Source organism: Argopecten irradians, chromosome 4 (genome assembly GCF_041381155.1).
Source record: "Argopecten irradians isolate NY chromosome 4, Ai_NY, whole genome shotgun sequence".
Taxonomy (NCBI): Eukaryota; Metazoa; Mollusca; class Bivalvia; order Pectinida; family Pectinidae; genus Argopecten; species Argopecten irradians.
The window spans coordinates 23,670,790-23,693,140 of record NC_091137.1 but is presented as its reverse complement, the minus strand read 5'-3'; the positions used below and the strand labels follow the sequence as shown (position 1 = coordinate 23,693,140).

At 33.3% G+C, this 22,351-nt stretch overlaps 3 protein-coding genes across 6 annotated transcripts in view; 2 read left to right on the top strand and 1 right to left on the bottom strand.

Moving 5' to 3' along the window:
- The first annotated feature begins 420 nt into the window (after nt 1-420).
- LOC138321034 (uncharacterized) lies at nt 421-11,204 on the top strand. Of its 4 annotated transcripts, XM_069264425.1 has the most exons (11): nt 422-561; nt 2,060-2,340; nt 3,172-3,348; nt 4,147-4,611; nt 4,987-5,118; nt 5,479-5,625; nt 6,051-6,113; nt 6,675-6,761; nt 7,449-7,502; nt 7,725-7,766; nt 8,924-11,204. In XM_069264425.1, exons 2-11 carry the CDS (start codon nt 2,139-2,141, stop codon nt 9,064-9,066), a joined length of 1,512 nt encoding a protein of 503 aa, XP_069120526.1. In that variant the 5' UTR covers nt 422-561; nt 2,060-2,138; the 3' UTR covers nt 9,067-11,204. The 4 variants fall into 4 exon arrangements, with proteins under 4 accessions (XP_069120524.1, XP_069120526.1, XP_069120527.1 ...); XM_069264423.1 differs by lacking the exon at nt 8,924-11,204 and having other exon boundaries at nt 421-561; nt 7,725-8,396; XM_069264426.1 differs by lacking the exon at nt 7,725-7,766.
- Nucleotides 11,205-11,542: 338 nt separating this feature from the next.
- On the bottom strand, nt 11,543-20,169 carry LOC138321036 (high affinity copper uptake protein 1-like). The gene is made up of 5 exons (XM_069264428.1): nt 20,026-20,169; nt 18,434-18,506; nt 17,950-18,151; nt 17,408-17,523; nt 11,543-17,297 (listed from the first exon to the last, which is right to left on the bottom strand). Exons 1-5 carry the CDS (start codon nt 20,026-20,028, stop codon nt 17,161-17,163), a joined length of 531 nt encoding a protein of 176 aa, XP_069120529.1. The 5' UTR covers nt 20,029-20,169; the 3' UTR covers nt 11,543-17,160.
- Nucleotides 20,170-20,251: 82 nt separating this feature from the next.
- The window catches only part of LOC138321032 (abnormal spindle-like microcephaly-associated protein homolog), a 45,901-nt gene continuing 43,801 nt past the window's right edge, over nt 20,252-22,351 (top strand). The window contains exon 1 of the mRNA XM_069264422.1: nt 20,252-20,937. Coding sequence (XP_069120523.1) covers nt 20,365-20,937 — 573 coding nt within the window. The 5' untranslated portion in view covers nt 20,252-20,364. The remainder of the gene's footprint in view (nt 20,938-22,351) is intronic.

Below are 22,351 nucleotides of genomic sequence, written 5' to 3'. Positions count from 1 at the left end.
ATACATCAACTGCGTTGTGTGCGGTTTTATTCAGCCGTAACAATTGTCCTCGGATTTCCATTATACGCAGTGATATTAATATTAGTCAGCTTTACTAACTATATAGTTACTTGTACAACAATAACTATTTTATGATATATGTAATTATAACATTGTAATTGACGATAAAAACTGAGCCCTAATTCTATTATGTGGTAATTAAAAGGCATTAATATTATGGAAACAATTATAATATTTACATTGCTGAAATCTGTCTAACTTTGACATCTGATCTACTTGTCATGTCAGCAAGGTGAAATTATCCTCCACTCTCTTTTCCCCTACTTTGTATACGCAAACCAAAAGTAGAAATGCATCTGTTTCAATACAACATTTAAAACTGCTTTGTGTGCGAAATTACTGAGTTATAACAAGCCGTGACTGTGTTGGGAATTCCATTATAACTAAATACGCTGTAAGAGAACACTTACTGCGTAGCTACATTTTAGGTACAGCCCTACACGGTGAAGATGAAAACCACTGCATGCCGTTTATATTATGTAATAATTAATGAAACAATAGGTAAGGTACACAATTATGATATTCATGTCGTATTGCTAACTTTCACAATGTATCCTAATACAATTTTTTATACCACAAGGTATAATTGTGATTCTGGCTTCCTTTTTATACTCAAACCAAAAGTAGAAATACATCTGCTCCGATATAATATTAAGTGTTTTGTGTGTGAAATCATTGGGCCGTAACAATTCTCCAGGTATTTCCAATATATAAGTAAATACGCAGTGGAAATCACCTTAAACTAGTCGTGTATAATTATACAGTAATACTATTCGTGAAGATAAAAAATGCTGATTCTATAATGTAATTATTAATAGACCCATTAGTAGAAACACAGGTATGATATTCGTGTCATGTTGGCTAATCTTATCATGTCAGCAAGGTAAATATACGATTATCTCTCCTCCTAGCTGTTCCAAATGGGTATACTGCATTTATCACCACACCTCATTGTACACACATGTGTAGCCCCTGACATAGTCATGTAATCCTATTTGACAATAAAGATAATCGTGTGAGCACCAGACTACGGTAACTAGTGATATATTACCTCCCTTTCCATTGCCAGGGGTAGGAAAATGCATTTATATAGACGATTATATTGTGATTATAAATAGGTCTGTTGAATTGGATATTCTATAATTACAACAGCTATTTAGCTTCTCTGGTTTTAGAGTAATATGAATTTAAGATAATCAGCGATGTTGATTGATTAATATTGTCTGTACTGTTTATGTTTTTGTGTGTATTTTAATCACAAAACCATGTTATTGTTAACACGATATTTAGAACCATCAAAACACTCAAAGAAGTTATATTTGTGTTAAAACCAAAGTGCCACTGGTTTCCTACCAGAACATTTACACATATCTCCATTGTTAAGTGTACATGTTGAGTAACAGAAAAAGACACGGTACCAGCCATTTCCATGAATGTAATCCTGATTAGCCATAAATGGATATTGTGTGTAGTATTACGTGCAATGTGAGATATATATATGTGTAGCACACGTTTGTGAGATGTTGCATATATGTGCCATGGTTATTAAATATCGTCTGCTTGTGGGCCATGCTACAAATCATTTCATCAGTTTAACAAACAATGGAAACAGCAGAAAGGATTCAAATGCAAAGTAAGATAAGGATCATACAAAATAGAAGGAAAACTGGTGGGTCATTAGACAACCCGAAGTCAAAAGAAAATATTTTCTGGATGGGTATGTTAATATATTTATGTCAAGTATTTATGTATTATGTAGCTAGATGCGTGAATTTCTGATGTTATAACAAACTGGTTGCTAAACAGCATCACCAGCTTGAAAATAAAACCAATGTGCTATTTTCGTTGTAACTACTACACTTTTCTTCAAGTTATCAAATTCAAAATAATGTTGTGGAATGATATTTAGCTGCTTTTGAATACTGAACCCATGCCGGGAGCTCTGTAGCTGCGTAATGTTATAGCGAACACCTGACCGAGTTATACATATCTTTTTCAGTAAACAACTTCTGCTTACTCACTGGGAGCGAAAATCGAAACTGAAAGCTAGGAATGTATAGCTGACAGACATTGTGAATATGTCGGTCCTCAATTATATACGTTCAAACTTATTCACAGTAGGGGTTATACTTCTTATAGCCGGATTTTCGTCCCCAACTTGGAAGTCTTATACAGTGTATAGTTCTGATAATATAACATATAACGGACACCAGGGGCTATGGCATCAATATCTGTACAACGACAGTGTATCGTGCAGCGGAGGCCTCGGACTGGAGACGGGTGAGTAAGGCTATTCACATGACGGTTTGTCAGACATCATTGAGAGAAATCGATTTTATAGGGATATATCTCAAAAAGTAAAGCAAGAGCGAGCTTTCGGATGAATGTGTGAATGTGTACATGCATTGCTGATTGGAAATGTTAAGTTATCAGAGTAACTACTTTCGTTTTAAGTAAGACTTAATGCTGATGTATCGTAACGTAACAAATAACTTCATCACCTCAAAAGCTTAAAATTACAGGTTTGAATGTAGTTTGATATAATTCCATTATATCGCTCCGTCGACCATCCACGAATTGTATGTCCTCGGTGCATTTAGTGTTCATGTAAATTACATTTTATGGTGAAATTTGTAAGTTTTCTATACATTCTAACATATAAAGTATATCTAGCTATTTTCGCGGGGGTGATATTTTTCGCGAAATATTGAGAAATATAAACCTTTAAAGCTAGATCGTGAAAATTATAGCCTGCTAAAATTCAATTCTATCATTTTTACAATATTCATAATATAATATTCATGTAGTGCTCCAAATTTTTGGCTGCATAGCTTTAGCCTTAACTCTCATTTTTGTTCAAATCGCGAAAATGATTACCCGTGTAAATAACCAGCCATATAGACAAAATAATATGATGATTTGTTTGCTCCTTGTCCATGACTTCAAAGGTAATATCTAAGAATAAAATAATTTATAGCAATTTACTGTGATGGACTTTGAGCGAAAAAAAAAGTGTTTCAAAACTGACATTGGCTAAATATTGTATCCAAAAAAGGTTAATAGTAAAATATACCAAAATACATGTCCATTTGTTTCTGTGTTTTACTTCAGACCCTCAGGCCATACACACTCTTCATGTGGTGAGGAATTTACTCGGCGTTGCTTTAGGAATTTCAGTCCTACTCCTAGTGATTTGTACAGCTAAGCAATGCTCACGGGATGACGACGCTGATGAGAGATGTATCAACATGGGATGTGTTGCAATGTCTTTCGTTATGGTCGTTAACTGTAAGTAAAAGAACAAAGTTAATTTTCGATAATATCTTTATTTGTTATCATTTTTTTCCATTTTTTTTTTCTATTCACGATAATATGTTTGCTTAATATGTCAAACGTGTTTATATCGTGTAGATATCTCTCCAAGTTCAACATGTTTGATGTCTTCTCTCAAAACTGCATTGGTCGGACTCCCTTTTGAAGTGACCCTGATGCAATTCCTCCAATTATTGTCAAAACTCTTCGTCCATTCTAGAAAAGGCTCTAATGAGGGCCTTGTACCTTGAAGAAAATTGTTTCGATGCCAACTCTATGACTTTTCAATGATTTCATGAAGAAAGTATGGAAGTTTTCTGTTACGATCTCCTGCTGTCTCCCCCGAGGATGTATGGTGCTACGTTTTCTCTGTAATAAGTACATCAACAACTTAGTTACGATACATTAATGACCATACCATCGAACGTATAGATAGGTAATTCTGTTGTGTTTATTTATCTAAGCATATGTCATCATCTGTAACTCTATAAATTAAATGTATGTTTATATTACAGAGTTATCTGTTCTTGTAAGTAGGTATTGATTGTTACGCCATGTGTGTGCGGGATTAACGTCATACTTTCCCGAGAAAACGACGTGAATTACGCTCACAAAATAGTAACGTAACAATCGATACCTACCCGCAAGGGGCTAATTCTGTAATGTGAAAAGACGAAATAAGTGTTTTAAAATACATTCGCCGCTTAATTTATGAATGGTTTAATTACACGGCTATTCAATAATTAAAACGTATTTTATTCATTTTTCTTGCAGGGACTTTGGTACTGTCGGCGACATTGCTGCATCAAAATAAATTATATGGTAGTATCAATACAGGTGGCTACCAGATAGTGTCGGAAAATGATTCAGGTGCTTTTTATGTAATGATTATAACTGTAGTGCTGTTTGGCATTCCTCCTGTTATTGTGTGCGATGGAAAATTGTTGAACTTAGGGAAGACATTCATTTTTATAATAGGGATTGGTCTTCCGAAAATTATTTGTCAAGTATATGATGCAGTACCAGAGGAAAATCGCGCACGTTACGTGGTCACCTGGCTTCTACATCTCCTGATGTTTGTGTTGTTTAGTGTTGCGATTTTTAGTTCTTTGTGGTTCAGCGTGGTCAGTACACACTACTCAAACGTGATCGTACGGATGGGAATGTGGTCCCAGTGTCGTCAGCAGGACTCACTCACCTGCTGCAGTGGTATTACATACTTTTACGCAGATATACCAGGTAAGTATCTGTAAGGTAGCGCTATAACGTTGACAGATCTCGCTAGCACAATGGGACACAGCATGAAGTGTACCGCTATCTCCCAAAACATACCCCAATCACCACAGACACTCATACCGTGTACATGGGACTTGATTTCGTTAAAAGTATTTCTTTTTTAAGTCAAAGTCGCGACATCCGTGAAAGTTAAGTTACTTAACTACAGTCAAACCTGCTATAGATAACAGAACCATCAGTCGTAATATATACTTAACTTCTATATAGAGGACACCTGTATATATAGGACATTTTAGTAAGCTGGTGTCCTTTATATGCAGCTTTGTCCTTCGTTTATATGTATAGTTTAGTTTGTATTTTATTTCCTCACATTTACAGGCTGGTTTCTCACCTGTCGTGATGTCACTATGATGGCTTTTGCCACCTGTTTGCTTGCAGTGATTTTCTGTACTCTTCACCTTTATTTTCGAACGTTTCGAGCCCCTCTTTTGATCACTCAAATAGCTACAGGTACGTTCTATTCTAGCATGAAGATAACCAAGCCAATGACTTTCCGCACAATATATTGTATTATCATAAATATTACAAAAACAGTGAATAATAAAAAAAATAACCATTTGTCATTTGTGACCATGCGTACCCAAGGTATTTCTTATTGCAGGTGACCATAACTGGAAAAAATAAAAGTGAATAACATTCATATTTACATTTTGTGCATTATACTATGTTAATAAGTGAAACAGAGTGTGGAAAATGCCAACTTAATTTGTATTTTTTTCAATCCAAAGGCAAACATGTGGTGCCATTTTATATCATGAATGAAGACATTAATATATCAGCGATACTTTCTTTTAATTTGACTGCTTTAAGGTATTTTGCTGGTGACAAACATTGCTATGTATGTTGTCAACGTGAAAAAGGAGCCAGGCGTACATTCCCATTTTGAGGATGCTTTCATCTTGAGTGTTGTTGTTTTTGTCATGATTGTATTATTCATCATGGAATTCGTAATAAAACGTAAGTGTTCTCCATACTTACATTCGGGATAATATAGTTGTTAACTTGTCAAGACTTATCTATAATTAGTAAATGGCTAATTTATTAAGCATTAATACGTTTAGCATAAGATCACTTAGTAAGTAACGCTGCATCTATTCAAAGTATTTTGTACTTTACATCAAGGAAAGAATTTCGACACATCGATGAAAACGTGATTTTGCAAACTTTTTTTTATAAGTAACCATCTCAATTGAATTGATACGCCGTTGTCTATAATCAATTTTATGGAACCAATTATACGAGATATGATTTTCTTATTGATAACATTTCTAAGTAACGCGAAAATAGATATCCTGTTAAATATAATTGATTCGCAGTATATAGCTATCGTTACAAACAGAACATACGGAAATATTTTAGTTATAGAATAATCGTTGTTTTAGGGTGTGCAAAAGTCCTATCGGAAAACAGCATCGGAAACGAAAACGAATCAACCATTCGTACAGGTTTGTATTGTCCGGAATAGGTACGAATACAGGTCAATGTCATAAAATCAACTTTTATGTTTTAGAATCTGAATGAAGAACATTTCCGGTAATGAAATAGAATTGTTATTGTAACAATTATACAGATGTCATGAAATATTTAAAACAAAAATGTTTCCATAGTCATTGTTGCAGACGTGCATAAATGATCCATATAGACTGCACATTGAAAACCTTAAACAGCAAAGGCTCGTTTCTATAAAGCGTAACTCAAGTCTTATTAGCAATAATTATATTGGAATGCAAATAGCTTTAAAAACATCATGTGGTATTACTCACATTAAAAAGATACTTTTATAATATGTAAAGAAAAGGAAGTATGTATTTGCATATTAATTAGAGTTATTCCGGATTCAGAAGTTTTTGTAGAGTCTTCTATTTGATCTGTTATATTTAGAAATCCAAATCTAGTAGTGAAATTTCTATTACTGTAATGTGGTCACTTCACCAGAGATAAGTAGATATACACTAGCCTTTCCTTCGATTCTCTTATCCAACGACTATTTCACACTTTTCTTGCAGACGAAGAAAGACCGTCAACATATGTTCAAGCATTGCGGCAGAGTTTGATATCCTTGAAAGAGCGAATGTATCTGCTAACTTTTCATAGTAAGACTTGATTTTATAAAGAATGGTTAACATGTGTACGCACACCTACACATTACACCGTTTCTGTAATAACGACTGTATATTACGGATGTAATAAATTCCATGAGAACCTATAAATGTGCTTCAGTTATATCGTATGATGTGCTCATAAAAAATGAATTTTACTATCTAGGTTTTATAAGTTATCTCTATTATTTACATTAAGTGTAGTGTGTGATCAATACATAATGATATTTTAGTTTTAAATAAAGTATTTTATAGCTTCTAAAATATGATGTAAAATAAGCATGTAGCTTCCACTGTTAACCAATTTAGACATAAGTCTAAACCTAAAGAGATTATTGTTTTGCAAATGCTGCATAATATCATTCTAAAAATAATTCATCGAGAAATAAAAAGCTATTCATACATGACCGAATTTCAAGATAGAGTATCAAAGTCCAATATCAGTGGATTAGATTGTAGAGATTCCTTACTGAAAGTGTGGCAATAGCTAAATAAATACATAATATGAACAAAAGGGGAAATATTTTAGAGCATTGGATTTTCAAATTATGTTGGCTAAGCATTAATGTATTCATAACTGCAATTCAAAAGAACATTATCCAAACACAAAGGTTGACACACAACGACTTAACGAATGTTTCGTGTCACGTAGTATGTGTTGTTTTCATGATTTATTTGTAGGGAGATCTCGTAGAGGGGCTCAAATTCCTGTGAATGAAGAAGTGGACGAGCCAGGTAGACATTTTCTTTATGTACTTTGAAAGGAATTAGTTGGTTGTAACACTTTTTTTCCGGTGAATTAATAAGGATCACAAAACTACTTTTTGCTTACACCTCAAAACCGAAAATAAGCACATGAATAGTTGTCAGTTACAGAAATGAAAACAAATCGGCGAGGAAAGATATGATTCTAAGATAATGTTGTTTTGTAAATGCATTGAAAATTCTGTTCTTCAGAGTGTAATCAAACAGAACCCACAACTCCCGTGATCCAACCAGGTTTAAACATTTTATCATTCTTATTCACACTCCCGTCAGTACACTCTCAACCTGACTATGGCATATCAATGCTGTTTGTTCCTGACGAATTTGCTAGAATTAGTACATCTTCCGTCCTAGATGATTTGTCCCTGCTGTCGATATTGTTTGGTTTTAGTCTGACTTGATGAGGTTTGATTTGCGTTAATTTGATTTAAAGATATAGCTTTAACATACCTCTTGTTTTATTCATCACTTCCTTCTTCCTCATTTCTTTAACTTTCCTAAAGCGTATTCTTGTTTAGAAATTTGATTATATTCATTACTTATCAGATTATTATCTCGATTGAGTAAATGTGGTACATATGCTGTGTGAGCTATTAAAATAAGTTGATGAGATGTACTAAGCATGAGTACATTCGCGTTTGTTTCCATATTATCCATTGTATGCATGCTTAATATTATGCATGTTTACCGTGAATTTTGAATACATATTAGATCAAAGGATTACAATACTTTTCACTTTTGAATCGCTATATCTTGTCGTTTGTGATATTTGAATCTTTTTGTTATTTCTGTCTAGTGTTATAATAGAATTAAAACGCAATACACCCATAATTTTTCGAATTTCAGATGATGTTTTTACTTTCGGTTTGTATACTATTTAAGTTAGTTGTCTTAAGAACACATCAGCATTAAGGCTAATTTCAAACGAAAGCAGTCATTCTGACAACTTTATAAAATGCATGCATTCATTCGCTATTATCACCATCCTGTACATAAAAACGCACACGTACCAATTCGCAAACGTTCATGTCTGCACGTACACGCATACGCATCCAGACACATTCCCGATCGTTTCAGGGCGTAATATTGCAACAGTACAATATATTTATATTTGTTTTATTTGTCTTTTTAGTGAACATTTAATATTAGTAATCTGTTTCTTTTTAAATGCGTAATATTTGTATTATCTATCCTTTGCCAATCATTTGAATATAGAATCTATTGTATATGTATTTATCTTTTACAGGACTTTAGTGTAATCTATTGCTATATGTCCTTGTAACGTGTAATATTTTGTATTATCTCTCGTTTGCCCACGTAATTGTCCTTATTTGAATGAATTATTGTTTGTGCATAATGCAATATTTATTTATGTATTTATTATATTCCAGAGTGTAACATTTGTATGATGAACCCCAGAGACACCAGGCTACACCCATGCGGACACACGTGCTGTCGGGTTTGCGCCAGTTCGCTACGCATATGCCACATATGTAGACAAAATATTGAGGAACGTCAAATTGTTTTTATTTAGTCGTCAGAAATTCCTGTAAACATATTTTAGAGGTAACCTTATTTTATTGCTTTTTTATGTCTTTAATGATGCGACAAAATCTTGTGTAATTTCTGCATGTCATCGGGACTGTGCTGACGTTATATATATCATCAATGCCAGACGTGCTAGTAAACTAATGTTTGGATTCGCCAATATGTATAAGTAAGTTTACACAGTAAACATCAAATTAACCTCGGAGTAAACAAGTATAGATTACTTTGGCAAGATAATGTAAGACTGTAAAATAACATGTGGTCGCGTCGACTTAAATTTGCGTATTTATACCCATTTACATTTTCACGTTGACTTAATTTTGCGTCTTTATGCCCATCTACATTTCACGATGACTTAATTTTGCGTATTTATGCCGAACTACATATCACGGCATGACTTAATTTTGCGTATTTATACCCATATTACGGCATGACTTAATTTTCCGTTTTTATGCCCAACTACATCTCACGTCATGACTTTAATTTACGTATTCATGCCCAACTACATTTCACGGCATGACTTAATTTTGCGTATTTATGCCCATATTACGGCATGACTTAATTTGAAGTTTTTATGCCCAACTACATTTCACGTCATGACTTTACTTTGCGTATTTATGCCCAACTTCATTTCACGACATGACTTTATTTGGCGTATTTATGCCCAACTACATTTCACGACATGACTTTATTTGGCGTTTTTATGGCAATAACAGCGATTTAATTGTATATGGGCACTTCTAATTAATTCATTTTCGCGATTTCTGATTGGTTGCGAATTACGAGAAAATAAATCGCACGCGAAAGTATTCGGTTTACAGTAATATTTCGTTTAGCTGATCAGGACGAATGTTTGAAGTCATGCATGTAAATTAATCGTTATCAGATTGCCATGGTGTATATGTCGTTAACGTCAATATAGCAGGCTATATGTCATAAGAACTGGTATATTTTACAGTGAAAAGTTACACAGCCTCGGTACAAATGTAAATGTTCCATATATCCCGCTGTATCACTTGTATTCCAATATTTTACTTGGCCTCTTAATTGCGACTGTAAGACTTCTTTTTAAGAAACCTCTCCAGGATCCGATTTCTCGAAACAAATATTACAATCTTCGCAAAAAATATTGTATTTGTTTTAATGCAAAATTAATCATCTCGTAATATATGTAATTTAAAATCATTTTCTATTTAGTATGGTATTAATCCACAACGCATGAAAAATTAACACCATAAAGGAAACAGGTAGTGAAATATATTTACCAGTAGATGCTTATTGTATTAAGATATTGAACATTTTCTAGAGGACGAAAACTTCATATACGAGATTAATTGATTATGCGTCTAAGAATTCTTACAATCTGAATCGTAAATGAGATGACATGCCACGTGTCCTACACTAACAGTGAATCTTTTATATCGAATTTTACTAGTGTTTATATATTATATATAATAAAACAATAGCTACATGGTATAAATATAGTCACGGTGCTACTATACATGTGTCTTCGTGAAAAGGCTATTTACTGTACCATGACCAGTTATAACATTATAGTTTTTGTTATATGTTTATCTTGCTATATATTTTAGCTTTCATGCGATACAAGTCAATACTCAGTGTTTATTGTTCAATAGTTGTTTGTGTTGTCACACGGTATAATTGACATTGCCAAGCATTTTCTTTATAAGCATAATTTACAGGTTAGATATATATATATACGTAAATTCTGCCAACCAACTTCAGCATAATCTTACGGTAACTTACATTCAATACGTAAACATCTGATGTCTTCTTGCAGTTACATGATTTTCCTATTTTAAGACATGAATCTGTAAATTAAATCTGTTATTTAATGCAGAATTTGGTCGATTTTAATTGAGCCGGTAGTTTTTCGAAAAGTGTGAATAATACAGTTTGGTTAATAGTAATTAATAAATATATATTTGAAATGTCAAAAAGACATTTTTTATGTTATATCATGCAACATTTACTAGAACAAACCTTTGGTGAATGTTAAAGGCTTGTTCCTTGTTATTTTTGCTTGTTTTTCTATGTTGTACTGCTGAATTATAACTGTTTAATATAATATAATATAATGTATTATAATATAATACAATATAATGTTATTGTTATTTTTATCATTTTTAGTTATACTAGATTGTGATAAGACGGTTCAGATACATTTATAAATTATTAAAAGAATCAATGTTTTTGCTATTGTTATCTTTAATATCTTGCCGTTGATACTTAGTGATCGAAATAGCGATCTGTTTGATATAAAACTAATTACATATGAAACGGGAAAATTTCTGTGTCAAATGTGCAAGAAGTTTGTTAATCGTTACTCAACGTAACAGTTTAAACATTCTTAAGTAGTGTTGTAAAAATATAAATACTATCAATTTCGATATATAAACACACAAAAACAAAATCTGAATACATAAACAAACAAAATCATATTCAGATTGGCAATGTATTGTATTGAAAACAAAAATTCATATTCAAGTGAGTTTTATGTGAATAAAGATAACGAGAAATAAAATTGTAAAATCCACATGAATGGTGAATTTAGCAAACAAATGAAAATGGAATATCAACAGGAATTATTACTTTATGAAAAGAATTTTCAAATAGTTATGTTAATTCTCACAATCGCTAGGTGTAATAAAGCCATGCCTTGTGTTTGCAAACACACATGTAACTATTCAACATCGGAGCAAACATCGTAGCAAACACAATACAAAACGTTAAGTCACATGTGGTTTAAATGACGGCTGGCAAACTGTCAATTATTAATTAACAAGAAATCTTGCAACAAATATCATACTTCAAGTGTATATTCACTGCAATACATAATGATATAAATTCGCATATTTATCTAAACCTATAACATGTATAACTCGTAATTAACCATTACCAACAATTATTTATAGATTGTTAAGTACACCACCTAAAGAACAAAATCAGAATTTTGAACAATACTCAGTAAAGATAAAAGGTGTGATCGAGGGATTTATACTATTGGTGTATATCCAATCTGTATTTAAAAGACAGGGGGCCCATGGGCCTTAACGGTCATCTGACTATTAGCACAATACAACGTAGTCGTTTAAAGATTTCAGCCTCTTTGACCCCTGTGACCTTGAATGAAGATCAAGGTCATTCAATTGAACAAACTTGGCAGCCCTTCATCCCAGCAAACTATATGCCCCATATCAGTACCCTGGGCCTTCTGGTTCTTGACAAGAATATGTTTAAAGATTTTAGCTTTTTTGACCCCTGTGACCTTGAATGAAGATCAAGGTCATTCATTTGAACAAACTTGATAGCCCTTCATCCAAGCATGTTACAGGCCCAATATCAGGTCTCTAGGCCTCTTAGTTATTCACAAGAAGTTGTTTAAAGGATTTTAAGCCTATTTGACCCCTGTGACCTTAAATGAAGGTCAAGGTCATTCACTTGAACAAACTTGGTAGCCCTTCATCCCAGCATGCTACAGGCCAAATATCAGTAACCTGGGCCTTCTGGGTCTTGAGAAGAAGTCATTTAAAGATTTTAGCCTCTTTGACCTCTGTGACCTTGAAAGAAGATCAAGGTCATTTATTTGAATAAAATTGGTAGCCTTCATCCCAGCATGCTACATGCCAAATATCATTACCCTGGGCCTTTCGGAAATTGAGAAAAAGTCGTTTGAATGAAAAGTTTACGCACGCCGCACACCGCACGATGACGGACGGTGCATGATGACAATAGGTCATCCTGACCCTTCGGGTATGATGACCTAATAAATGAAAAGCTCCAACTGTTCAAGTGTAATAAAAGTGTGAAGTTTGTGAGTTTTAATAGACCTGCAGAAAAATTATATGTCCCTTCATTTTTTAATGATAAAATACTTTGCGGTATAGCACCTATTCTTAACAAACCTATACAACAAAAAATCCTGAATGTTATGATGTTTAAGATAATCCCCAAAACGGGGACAAATGTAGAGTAATAAATAATACTACAATATTATCTTAGTTAAGGTTCAATTAAATTGGGAAAAACTTTTAATGTTCTTAACTTTTGAAGGTGGATAGTATACAAATACAAATGTATGATAGTAACACAATAATTAAATAAGAAATAACAATGAAACTCTTTTTAAAATTTATAAAAGTACAAAGATACCTTTACCTTTTGAAAGTTTGCATTTATAACAAACAACATGTAAAAACAACCTTTACTTCCTATATCTAATATCTCGCATGCATATTTTGGCAACATCTTGTCATATAATGTGATCCATAACCTCTTCAAAAGACTTTCAAAGAAAATTCTTGGGTATAAAATCTTGGTCATATTCGACAGTCCACAGATCTGTTTTTATCATCATACCCTAATTACGTCACTCATGTATCAATATAAAGTCATCTAGTATTGACTAATAATAATTCTCCTCCACTTCACTACTGACAATGTTATATAAACAGACGACAAAAGCAAATCTTAATGAGATCAACAACTATACAATTGCATATTTTACAAAAAAAAATGTTATGGAAAAAGTTTATAACATTTTAGGTTTATATTGTGAGAAGAACTGAGATCTCTATTATCAAATAAATTCAATTTGAATGATATGATAAGTGGAATAATTACTATATTTAAAGGTATTTATCATACTGGACTATGCAAATATTGTTTAGCAAAACAAGGATTTATAAGTGAGAAGGATTCGTCACTGTCTCTTTACACTACTAAACACCATGTGAGATGTCTATGTACTGGGAATAAAAGCCGTTTTTCTCAACAAATGCTTGTTTATTGAATCAAACGAAACACCAATTTAAAGTTAATAAAATTTCACAACGTTTACCACTTGCTTTAAGGATGGAAGATTTAGAGGAAATGTCTTAAATTTTCGTTTAAAAAGAAATGACAGCTCATGAAATAACAGCACGCTTCAGAAAGTAAGACGGTAACCCTCGCACCCGCAAGCTACATCAAAGGCTGCGCCGGCAGATATCAAAGGAAAATCAGTTGTCGCCCAACGTCACCGCCAGCGCACAAACACAAAAGCTCCTGGGCCGTTCTTGCCCCGAACCCAGTGTGACTTATCCTTCTCATATATACATCATTGGGCAAAATCACTCACAGATTTTATCATACCGGATGCATTCATACGGTAATATAAAGGCACTTAGTAAATTATAAATTGAACAGCACAATGATATTTTTTACCTATAACAAGTTTAAACTGATACTGTATAACTTAAAACACTAAAAACACTAAATACCTAAAAAAGATACGTGTGATACATTATATTTCACAGATGAGACACAACATTTCTGTTAAAAATGACAATAACGGCACAGACAGATGAATATTACACCAGACAGGTGAATACTACAGCAAACAATGATGAATATTACACCAGACAGGTGAATATAACAGCAAACAATGATGAATATTACACCAGACAGGTGAATATTACACCAGACAGGTGAATATAACAGCAAACAATGATGAATATTACACCAGACAGGTGAATATAACAGCAAACAATGATGAATATTACACCAGACTGGTGAATATAACAGCAAACAATGATGAATATTACACCAGACTGGTGAATATAACAGCAAACAATGATGAATATTACACCAGACAGGTGAATATAACAGCAAACAATGATGAATATTACACCAGACAGGTGAATATTACACCAGACTGGTGAATATAACAGCAAACAATGATGAAAATTACAGTGCACACTTGTTGAATATCACAAATGTATAATAATGTTTCCTTAAATATTCTTGATCATCCAGAAGCTACAGTCTCAACTCTCTTTAAGATGCTCTAACACCGACAGGACATGAACGATACTCATCATTTGAACAATAATTGCTGTCTAATTAACACAAAAAAATAAGATAATTAATTTTGCTTTTGGTGCATGCACAATCAGTACTTCATTCCATATACCACAGTACCACGGAATTTGTTCAGGACGCAATTAATTATTTTTAAATATTTTCATCTTAAAGGAAAATTAGAAGCTAAAACTTAATTAGAAGTATTTACTTAATTAGAAGCCAATGGTTATAATGGGTAATAGTGTAAAGTAACATTTATAAATGAAGAAAAATGCTTATTCGGCTGCTCCTGTTTTTGATAGAGAAAAAATACCATTTGTCAGCGGTGGAGCATCTTTAAGGAAAAGAATTCATATGATTTCAGCCCTCAAAGTATAAAAGATGTTTTACACTATCAGCCATTCATTCAGAGGGGTCCTTTATATACAGGTGTCCTTTATACAGAACCTAATAATAATGTCTTCTGTCCATGCATATTACAGAGTTAGCTCCCTTGCGAGTAGATATCATATCCATTGTGACGTCATTATTTTGTGCGTCACAATTCACATTGTTTTCTCGGGGGTTTTTTTCCGCAACACACATGACATCACAATCAATACCTACCTGCAAGAGCAGATGACTCTGTAATATGCAAACACAGAATATTGCACAATAGTGAATCTGAAAAATTGGCTTGTAATAGACTAGTGTTGGATAGAAGTATACTTTAACATAAGGTTTGAATGTATGTTAAAATAATCTCATGTGATTTTAAAAGGTAACTTAGATAAAATTAATCATTTTAAATTGTGAAAATTGTAAAGTGGAAAAGTTTAAAACAAGTGATCATTGCAATTTTTGAGAGCAATCATTACATAAAATAACAATTATTAATTACAATGCATTAAAAACAAAAGTGAAGCAAAAATAAAAATAACAAAAATTATCATTTTCATCAAGCATCAAAATTGAATGTATAAATATAATGTTAAAACAACAACCTTTAAATATTTCATATGATATTTTCTGTTTTATTTTGTGTTTGTTTTATTTATTTACTTTTGTCCATTTCAACTTTAGAAAACCAGTATATTTACCACATTTTTGTGATTGATGACTATTCAGCAATGTTATTGACCTAACCCTCTGACTAAAAAACAAACATTTTTATGTATTTCTTAACTCAATCTACAATGTCTTTTGTCTGATGTACAAACAATATGTGTGATAAACTAAACCTCGTGTCCTGGGGCGGTCAATGTTGAAAATGAACACTCTTCTACTTTTAACAGACAAGAAATATTGATGACATTATAATTATTATATACGAGCACGATGTGCTTGCACTAGATTAGCACAGATGAAAAATGGTAAAACTAAAGGAAGACAATAAAAATTTCACTTTTAAAGTTATATACAACAAATTTCAATGAAAACATGTACCTCTCATCTCCATAGTTAGTATTGCTGGTATCTGTTTTAGTTAGCAGATGTTGATTATACATAAGTTGTGATTCATCATTTTCTGAGGTAACTGTGTGATGTTCTCACACAAAATGATGATGTAACAATCAAAAACTGCCATTCAGAAAACTCTGGCAATACTTTCCTGAAAAACTCAACCATTCTGCAAGTTTACACATCCATACACATAACATGTATGTGATATTACTGCCATGAGCCTGATGCACATTTTACTGTGTACTATAATATTGGCAGAATATATAGGCAACAAAGGTATACATATGTTATACATTTTGATTACAATAAGACTAGATTTAATTATCATTCTGAAACTAATTCTGGTGTTTGATTTTAATAATTCTATATAAAATAGAATATTTCTCTTTATGTTGGAATGAAAAGTATGTTTAATGGAGATAATGAGTGCAAAACAATAAAAGAATATGATGCTGTAATCTATTTACAAAACAAATTGTCATGTAATGTCTCTCTTACTTTGAATTTACCCAAAATATAAGGCATAGCACTAAAACAAACAAATGAACATTTCTCAATTTAAGCCATTACACAGCATGATGTTTTCAAGGTCACCTATTAATTTAATTTTGATTACAAAATAATTGAATTTTAATATAACAATGGTTGCTGCTAAATTCCATCACTAAAGAATTTTTTGATGTGCTTTTCTATGTACATTTCCATCCATTCATGAATTTAGGGTAGACTTCTTTCTATTTATATTATGTACTGTACTCCCGTGTTATGTAAGTTAGATATGCTGTTCCTCAGGCACCGCTAGATTTATCTGGAAGTTAGATGGTTCTTCTAACGACGGAGTCAGTCCTGCATACTTTGCCTGCATGTTGCTTCCTAAGGCACCGAATATATAGAAACCTATTCCTGATCCTAAAACAAATGGAAAAGATCAATGTTAATTGAATCTGCATCTCATTTACTAACAGATGATTTGATTGGTGAATAGAAGTCACATGTATGAATAACAAGGTCATACATACCAGCAATGACCCCAATGGTGATCCATACATTATACGTCATTACAGCCAGCATGATGATGTATCCCATGAGGAGGTTAATGATGTGTGTCAGCAGACCTAGGCAGTGGTACTTAACCCTGTAAGCGAGATAAATTTCGAGGGAGGTTATTATCAAGGGAGACAATCATAAAGGGACATAATTAGCATTATAAAAACATTACCCTGAACTAGAGGTGAACCCTGAAAGATTACAATAATTCAAGCTCTATGATCAAAGTATTTAAATAAGCGCGTAGATATAGTTATCAACACTGTGGACTCCATAACTGTTAAAGTCTGATTTTAGATTACATTGTTTTCAGAGAACTTATGATCAAATAACATTAGAAGGATTTTTTAGATGTAGAAATTATTGTATCTACACAAAAAATATAAGCATCAAGAATTTTAGCTTTATTGAAATAGAATTAATGTTTAAATCAGAAATGCAACTAAAACATGACATCAATCATTAACGATGTAAGAAAATTCAGATTTATTGAGATAAAAAAAGCTGAAAATACCTTCTTGATCTGATTTGCTCTAAACTTGCAGGAATCATCAAAGAGGCTGTCAGATCATCACGATCATTGTCATCTTCAAAATCAGTAAGTCCATAGGTCAAAGGGTTCTGTTTGATGCGAGCTGACCAGTACAGCATCAGCATCTTAGCCCCTTCCAAAAGGAAGGTCATGGCTCCTACCACAAGGCATGTCCCAACCAAACCTAAAATATAATGCTATTTTATTAGATGAAGGGAAACAACTCTTGTATATACATATAATAAATTACTTTAAATAAAATACAACTCAAGTATGGTATGTGTGCATTACTGTGTTATTTTGATTCAACAAAATTACCTATTGAAAAAACGGCATTCAAAAAGATAGAATTTTCAATCTGTTAAATGCCTTCAAAATTTATTATTATATTGTGAACAATCAATATTTCATTGTTTTTTATAAACAAATAAATGCCTAATATGGGGGTAGGTAAAATGAAACTTACCACCTGTAGTTTCAACATTTAAGTCCTTGAAAAAGAAGTTTTTCAGAGGAACATCAAAATTGAAATGGTCCTTCTGAAAGAAAGAGTAACAGTTCGCTTACTAAAATCATGCATATACTGTATTTGACTCAACAAGCGCCAATATTGCTTAAAAATTTGAAAAAAAATAAGGGGACCCTTAATAGAACAAATTTTGGACTAGCCTTTCATAAAATTATTACACAAAGTAAGCCAATTGTTTGTTACAATAAAAGGTTCTACAGAATGTATGTCAAATACCCAGTCATTCTATACATGAATGTATATAGCATCTGTTGAAATAAACAATTACCTGGTAGTAATCACATTTAAGCATATACCATAAACTTGTACTTGTACTGTGCCTCTATTTGTATTGCTGAATTCAATTAATGTTTATCCCATGGTTTTTTTACTCAATTGCAATGGAATGTGACTCATTCATATACTATGTGATACCTGTTAAAATTTGTGCAGGAATATTGTTTCTATTGGCGATGGAATGGCATTAAAAGATGACACCCCACGCTAACATCATCTCAGTGTGAAGATTACAAAGCATTACGTTCAGTCATCACTGGGGATACTAGTAACATACAAATGTAATGTGGTATCATATGGTACATGAATAGTTCCTTTTTAAATAGGTTTTCTTGACTGATTTTGTGAAGTAATTTGGTAAATCAAAAAGAAATTTCAAGAGAAGACTGCATTTTTGAGTATTTGACTAAACATTTAAAAGCAATTTAATAATAAACATAAAGATCTATTGAAAGTGATGTTAAATAATAACTGATAAAAATCCTGTGAAATAGAACTTTATAGACATCTCTTCTCTCATCCTTGATACTCTAGGGGTTCCGATCACTTACTGGTACAATCTCTAAACCCCTGGACTATCTCGCAGTAAAATTAGAGGCAGCTCAGCGGAAAACAGCTGAACCAATCTCAGGCCTGCAAAGATTTCCTTTTAAGGCTACAGAGAGAGCGACACCCAACATCAAAGCCACACAGCCAATCACAGTGTACCGTTACACGGCTCTTTTAATGCACATCAAAAGACTGAATTACCAGTTCTGCTCTGTTGCCTCCAATTTTACTATGAGAAAGTCCAGGCTAACCATGGGTGTAGTGGTTGTAAGTGAGCGGAACCCCTGGAGTATCGAGGATGCTCTACTCTAGGCATGGAGCCCTTGGAGTAGATCCAAAAAGCCAAGGATTTTTTTCAGTTTGGTAAGTTTTAAAATCCTATTACCAGCAAGAGTCAGACGGGCAGACAGACTGTCTGTCTGTAGAGTGTAGACACTGCTGTGTCAGTAGTCAGAGACAGGCTCCATTTCATCCTAACTCATAGTACATGCATGTCATTCTATTATTGTGCTCCAAAAAACATAGAGTATACACTATATGTAAAGAAAAATTGATTAAAACAGAATTTTGACATTGATTTTCTCAAAAATAATTTTGCTGGAACGAAGAGAAAACAGAAATGTGGAAGTCTGTCAGTCTGGCATATGGTATGAAAAACCAAGATGATTTTCATTACACGAAACCGGTGTATTTAAAATACTTACCATTCCAATGCAAAAAGATTCATCCCTAGGCGAAGTTTCACGGCTGATATCTGTGAAACAATTATAAAACTAGTTATGAAGTGTTAACAATAGTTCTTAAAATCTTGTAGATTTCCTGTCAACCATTTTATTGTCATGTGACATCTAAATATAGAACGAGAACTTTCTGACTTCCGGTAAATTAAATTTTGTAAAACGTAATTTGATTGGTCGATCGTGGAACGGCTCGAAATTTGGATTCAAAGGAAGATGGTCATCGATGTTTACATTTTTCCATCGATGATGGAGTGACCATCATTGAAAGAAAGATAGGCTGAAACAGTTTCCATCGTTTACACGATGGATATCAGCAACCAGACAGGTATTTTCTCTCCTCATCAAGGTGCTGAAACGGAAAACTTCGGCACCATCGCCTTCACAACTTCAACACCGAGCAACCCAACTCGTCGAAGTGGAAGGAAATCATGGTTTGATAATTTTGGGAACACGGGGAAAGGTACTAAATATGAGATTGCAGTTGAGAAAACGGTGAAGACACGGTCAGCTTCCCGTAGAAAAAGTGAAGAAGATGAAGTAGAAACTCTAATATTAACTCATTTTACAAATCCCCCAAGAATTGGGTTTGGGATAGCAAAACCTGGAATAACAAAAAGACGAAGTTTGTTGATAAAAAATCCCCATGAATATCCACAAGATGTTAAAGTGGAGAAATTTCCATTCAAAAAACATTTCGACATTGACAAGACAAAGTTTACAGTGGAAGCAGAGGACACCTTGGTGTTGACGATAACATGGTCACCAGAAGAGGAGGGTAATTTTAGAGAGATGATTCTTCTTCAAGTTGATGGATCCTACAGGCTTCAAGCTTTTGTATTTGGATGCGTGGAGAAACCTGCACCTAAGAAAAAAGTGGTGTGTTTACTTCTGCAGCAGTTAGATAATTATATGTAATGAATGCCATATTTTAGATAAAATCCTTAAAGCCTTATTCTCAAAGTATTTTAGGTTTATGAAGTCATTGTGAAGGGTATTAGCCCGAGACTCAGATACTCTGGCCCTGACATCAGACTTGTAGGACATATTCAGATAGATGTCAGGTGTAGGGCCAGAGGAATTCTAGACGTTTCGGTAACAAGTCATTACAGGAGTATCGAAAAGTCTTGCGGTCGTTTCGGTATATACGCCAGATTTTTCGGTACATAGATATAAAAAAATTGGTACAAACTTTTTAGTGGCTTTACTGATTATGTCTTTATTTATTTGTGTTTTCATGACATATTCATGACTTTCTTTGCATCAACGAATGGCATTAATGTAACATACTGTGTAATCGATTTCAATCGGCAACCAAATTCTCCTCTCTAAATTCTAGTACAGAACACTCGTAAATTTCTTTATAAACAGAGTTTTTTAATCATGCAAATTTGCATTTTATTTCCATTATCAGTACAAATAATAAAGCTTTCAAATGACATTATTTAAGTATAAAATTGAAAGCATAATCGCATGGAGCACAGATTCAGTAACCAATAAGGAACACGCCTCGCCAATCAGGTGGTAATTATAATTGACTGACACGTAAACATAAAGTCTAGTAGCCAATGATATGGCAGGGGCATGGCCTCTGTCGTCAGGTGCTTGTCAATTATATCCGGTGACAGCGACCGTATCGCAAAAGCCATACTTATATTGCATATGTGCGTGTCAAATACACTGCCTTTTAATCTTGTTGTTATAAACCTATAGCGATATAATGATAAATATGTCGCAAATATTCCAGTTATAAATAGGACTATCAGAAAAATGAATTGCAGTCTATCTTTTTTAAAAACGCTGAAATCAAGAAATTTAAGCATTTTGCATTCTCTTACCTAGTACTTCTACTTAGATCGGGATTTAGTCCATATATATTTTAACATGCTTTTTTGTTGCTACGTGAATATTTTATGTATATATTAGGGCTGTTACGAGTACCCGGTTACGGGTCGGGTTTAGGGTGTAACCGGGTCAAAAAATGTGTACCCGGGTACCCGTCAAAATAGGAAAATTCGTCTGGTTGTATGTAAACAAGTCTTGAACTTATATCAAGAGTATAACAAAATCCGACTCATTTGTTTTATTTTCACTCACCAAGCTAGGATGACACCTTATCTTTTCACAACATTTTCACATGCAACATTGTTCCAATTTTTATTTCTCATGACCGTCTTTTGATACGAGAACAATCTACTTGACGGACATGTGCACTTAAATAGGTCATACTATAGTCATATCGGATAACACTAGAGACCGTCCAAATGAAGACTATGTCACATGACCGGAAGGT

Bases quoted from the DNA above. Each gene is read 5' to 3' on its own strand.
- LOC138321036 (XM_069264428.1), bottom strand. The intron at 18,152-18,433 runs GTAAGTTTCATT...ATTATATTTTAG, and splicing joins AAATGTTGAAACTACAGGTG to GTTTGGTTGGGACATGCCTT. The intron at 17,298-17,407 runs GTATGTATGACC...CATTTGTTTTAG, and splicing joins CACCATTGGGGTCATTGCTG to GATCAGGAATAGGTTTCTAT.
- LOC138321034 (XM_069264423.1), top strand. From the start codon at position 2,139: ATGTCGGTCCTCAATTATATACGTTCAAACTTATTCACAGTAGGGGTT. The intron at 3,349-4,146 runs GTAAGTAAAAGA...TTTTTCTTGCAG, and splicing joins TTTCGTTATGGTCGTTAACT to GGACTTTGGTACTGTCGGCG. The intron at 5,119-5,478 runs GTACGTTCTATT...GACTGCTTTAAG, and splicing joins GATCACTCAAATAGCTACAG to GTATTTTGCTGGTGACAAAC.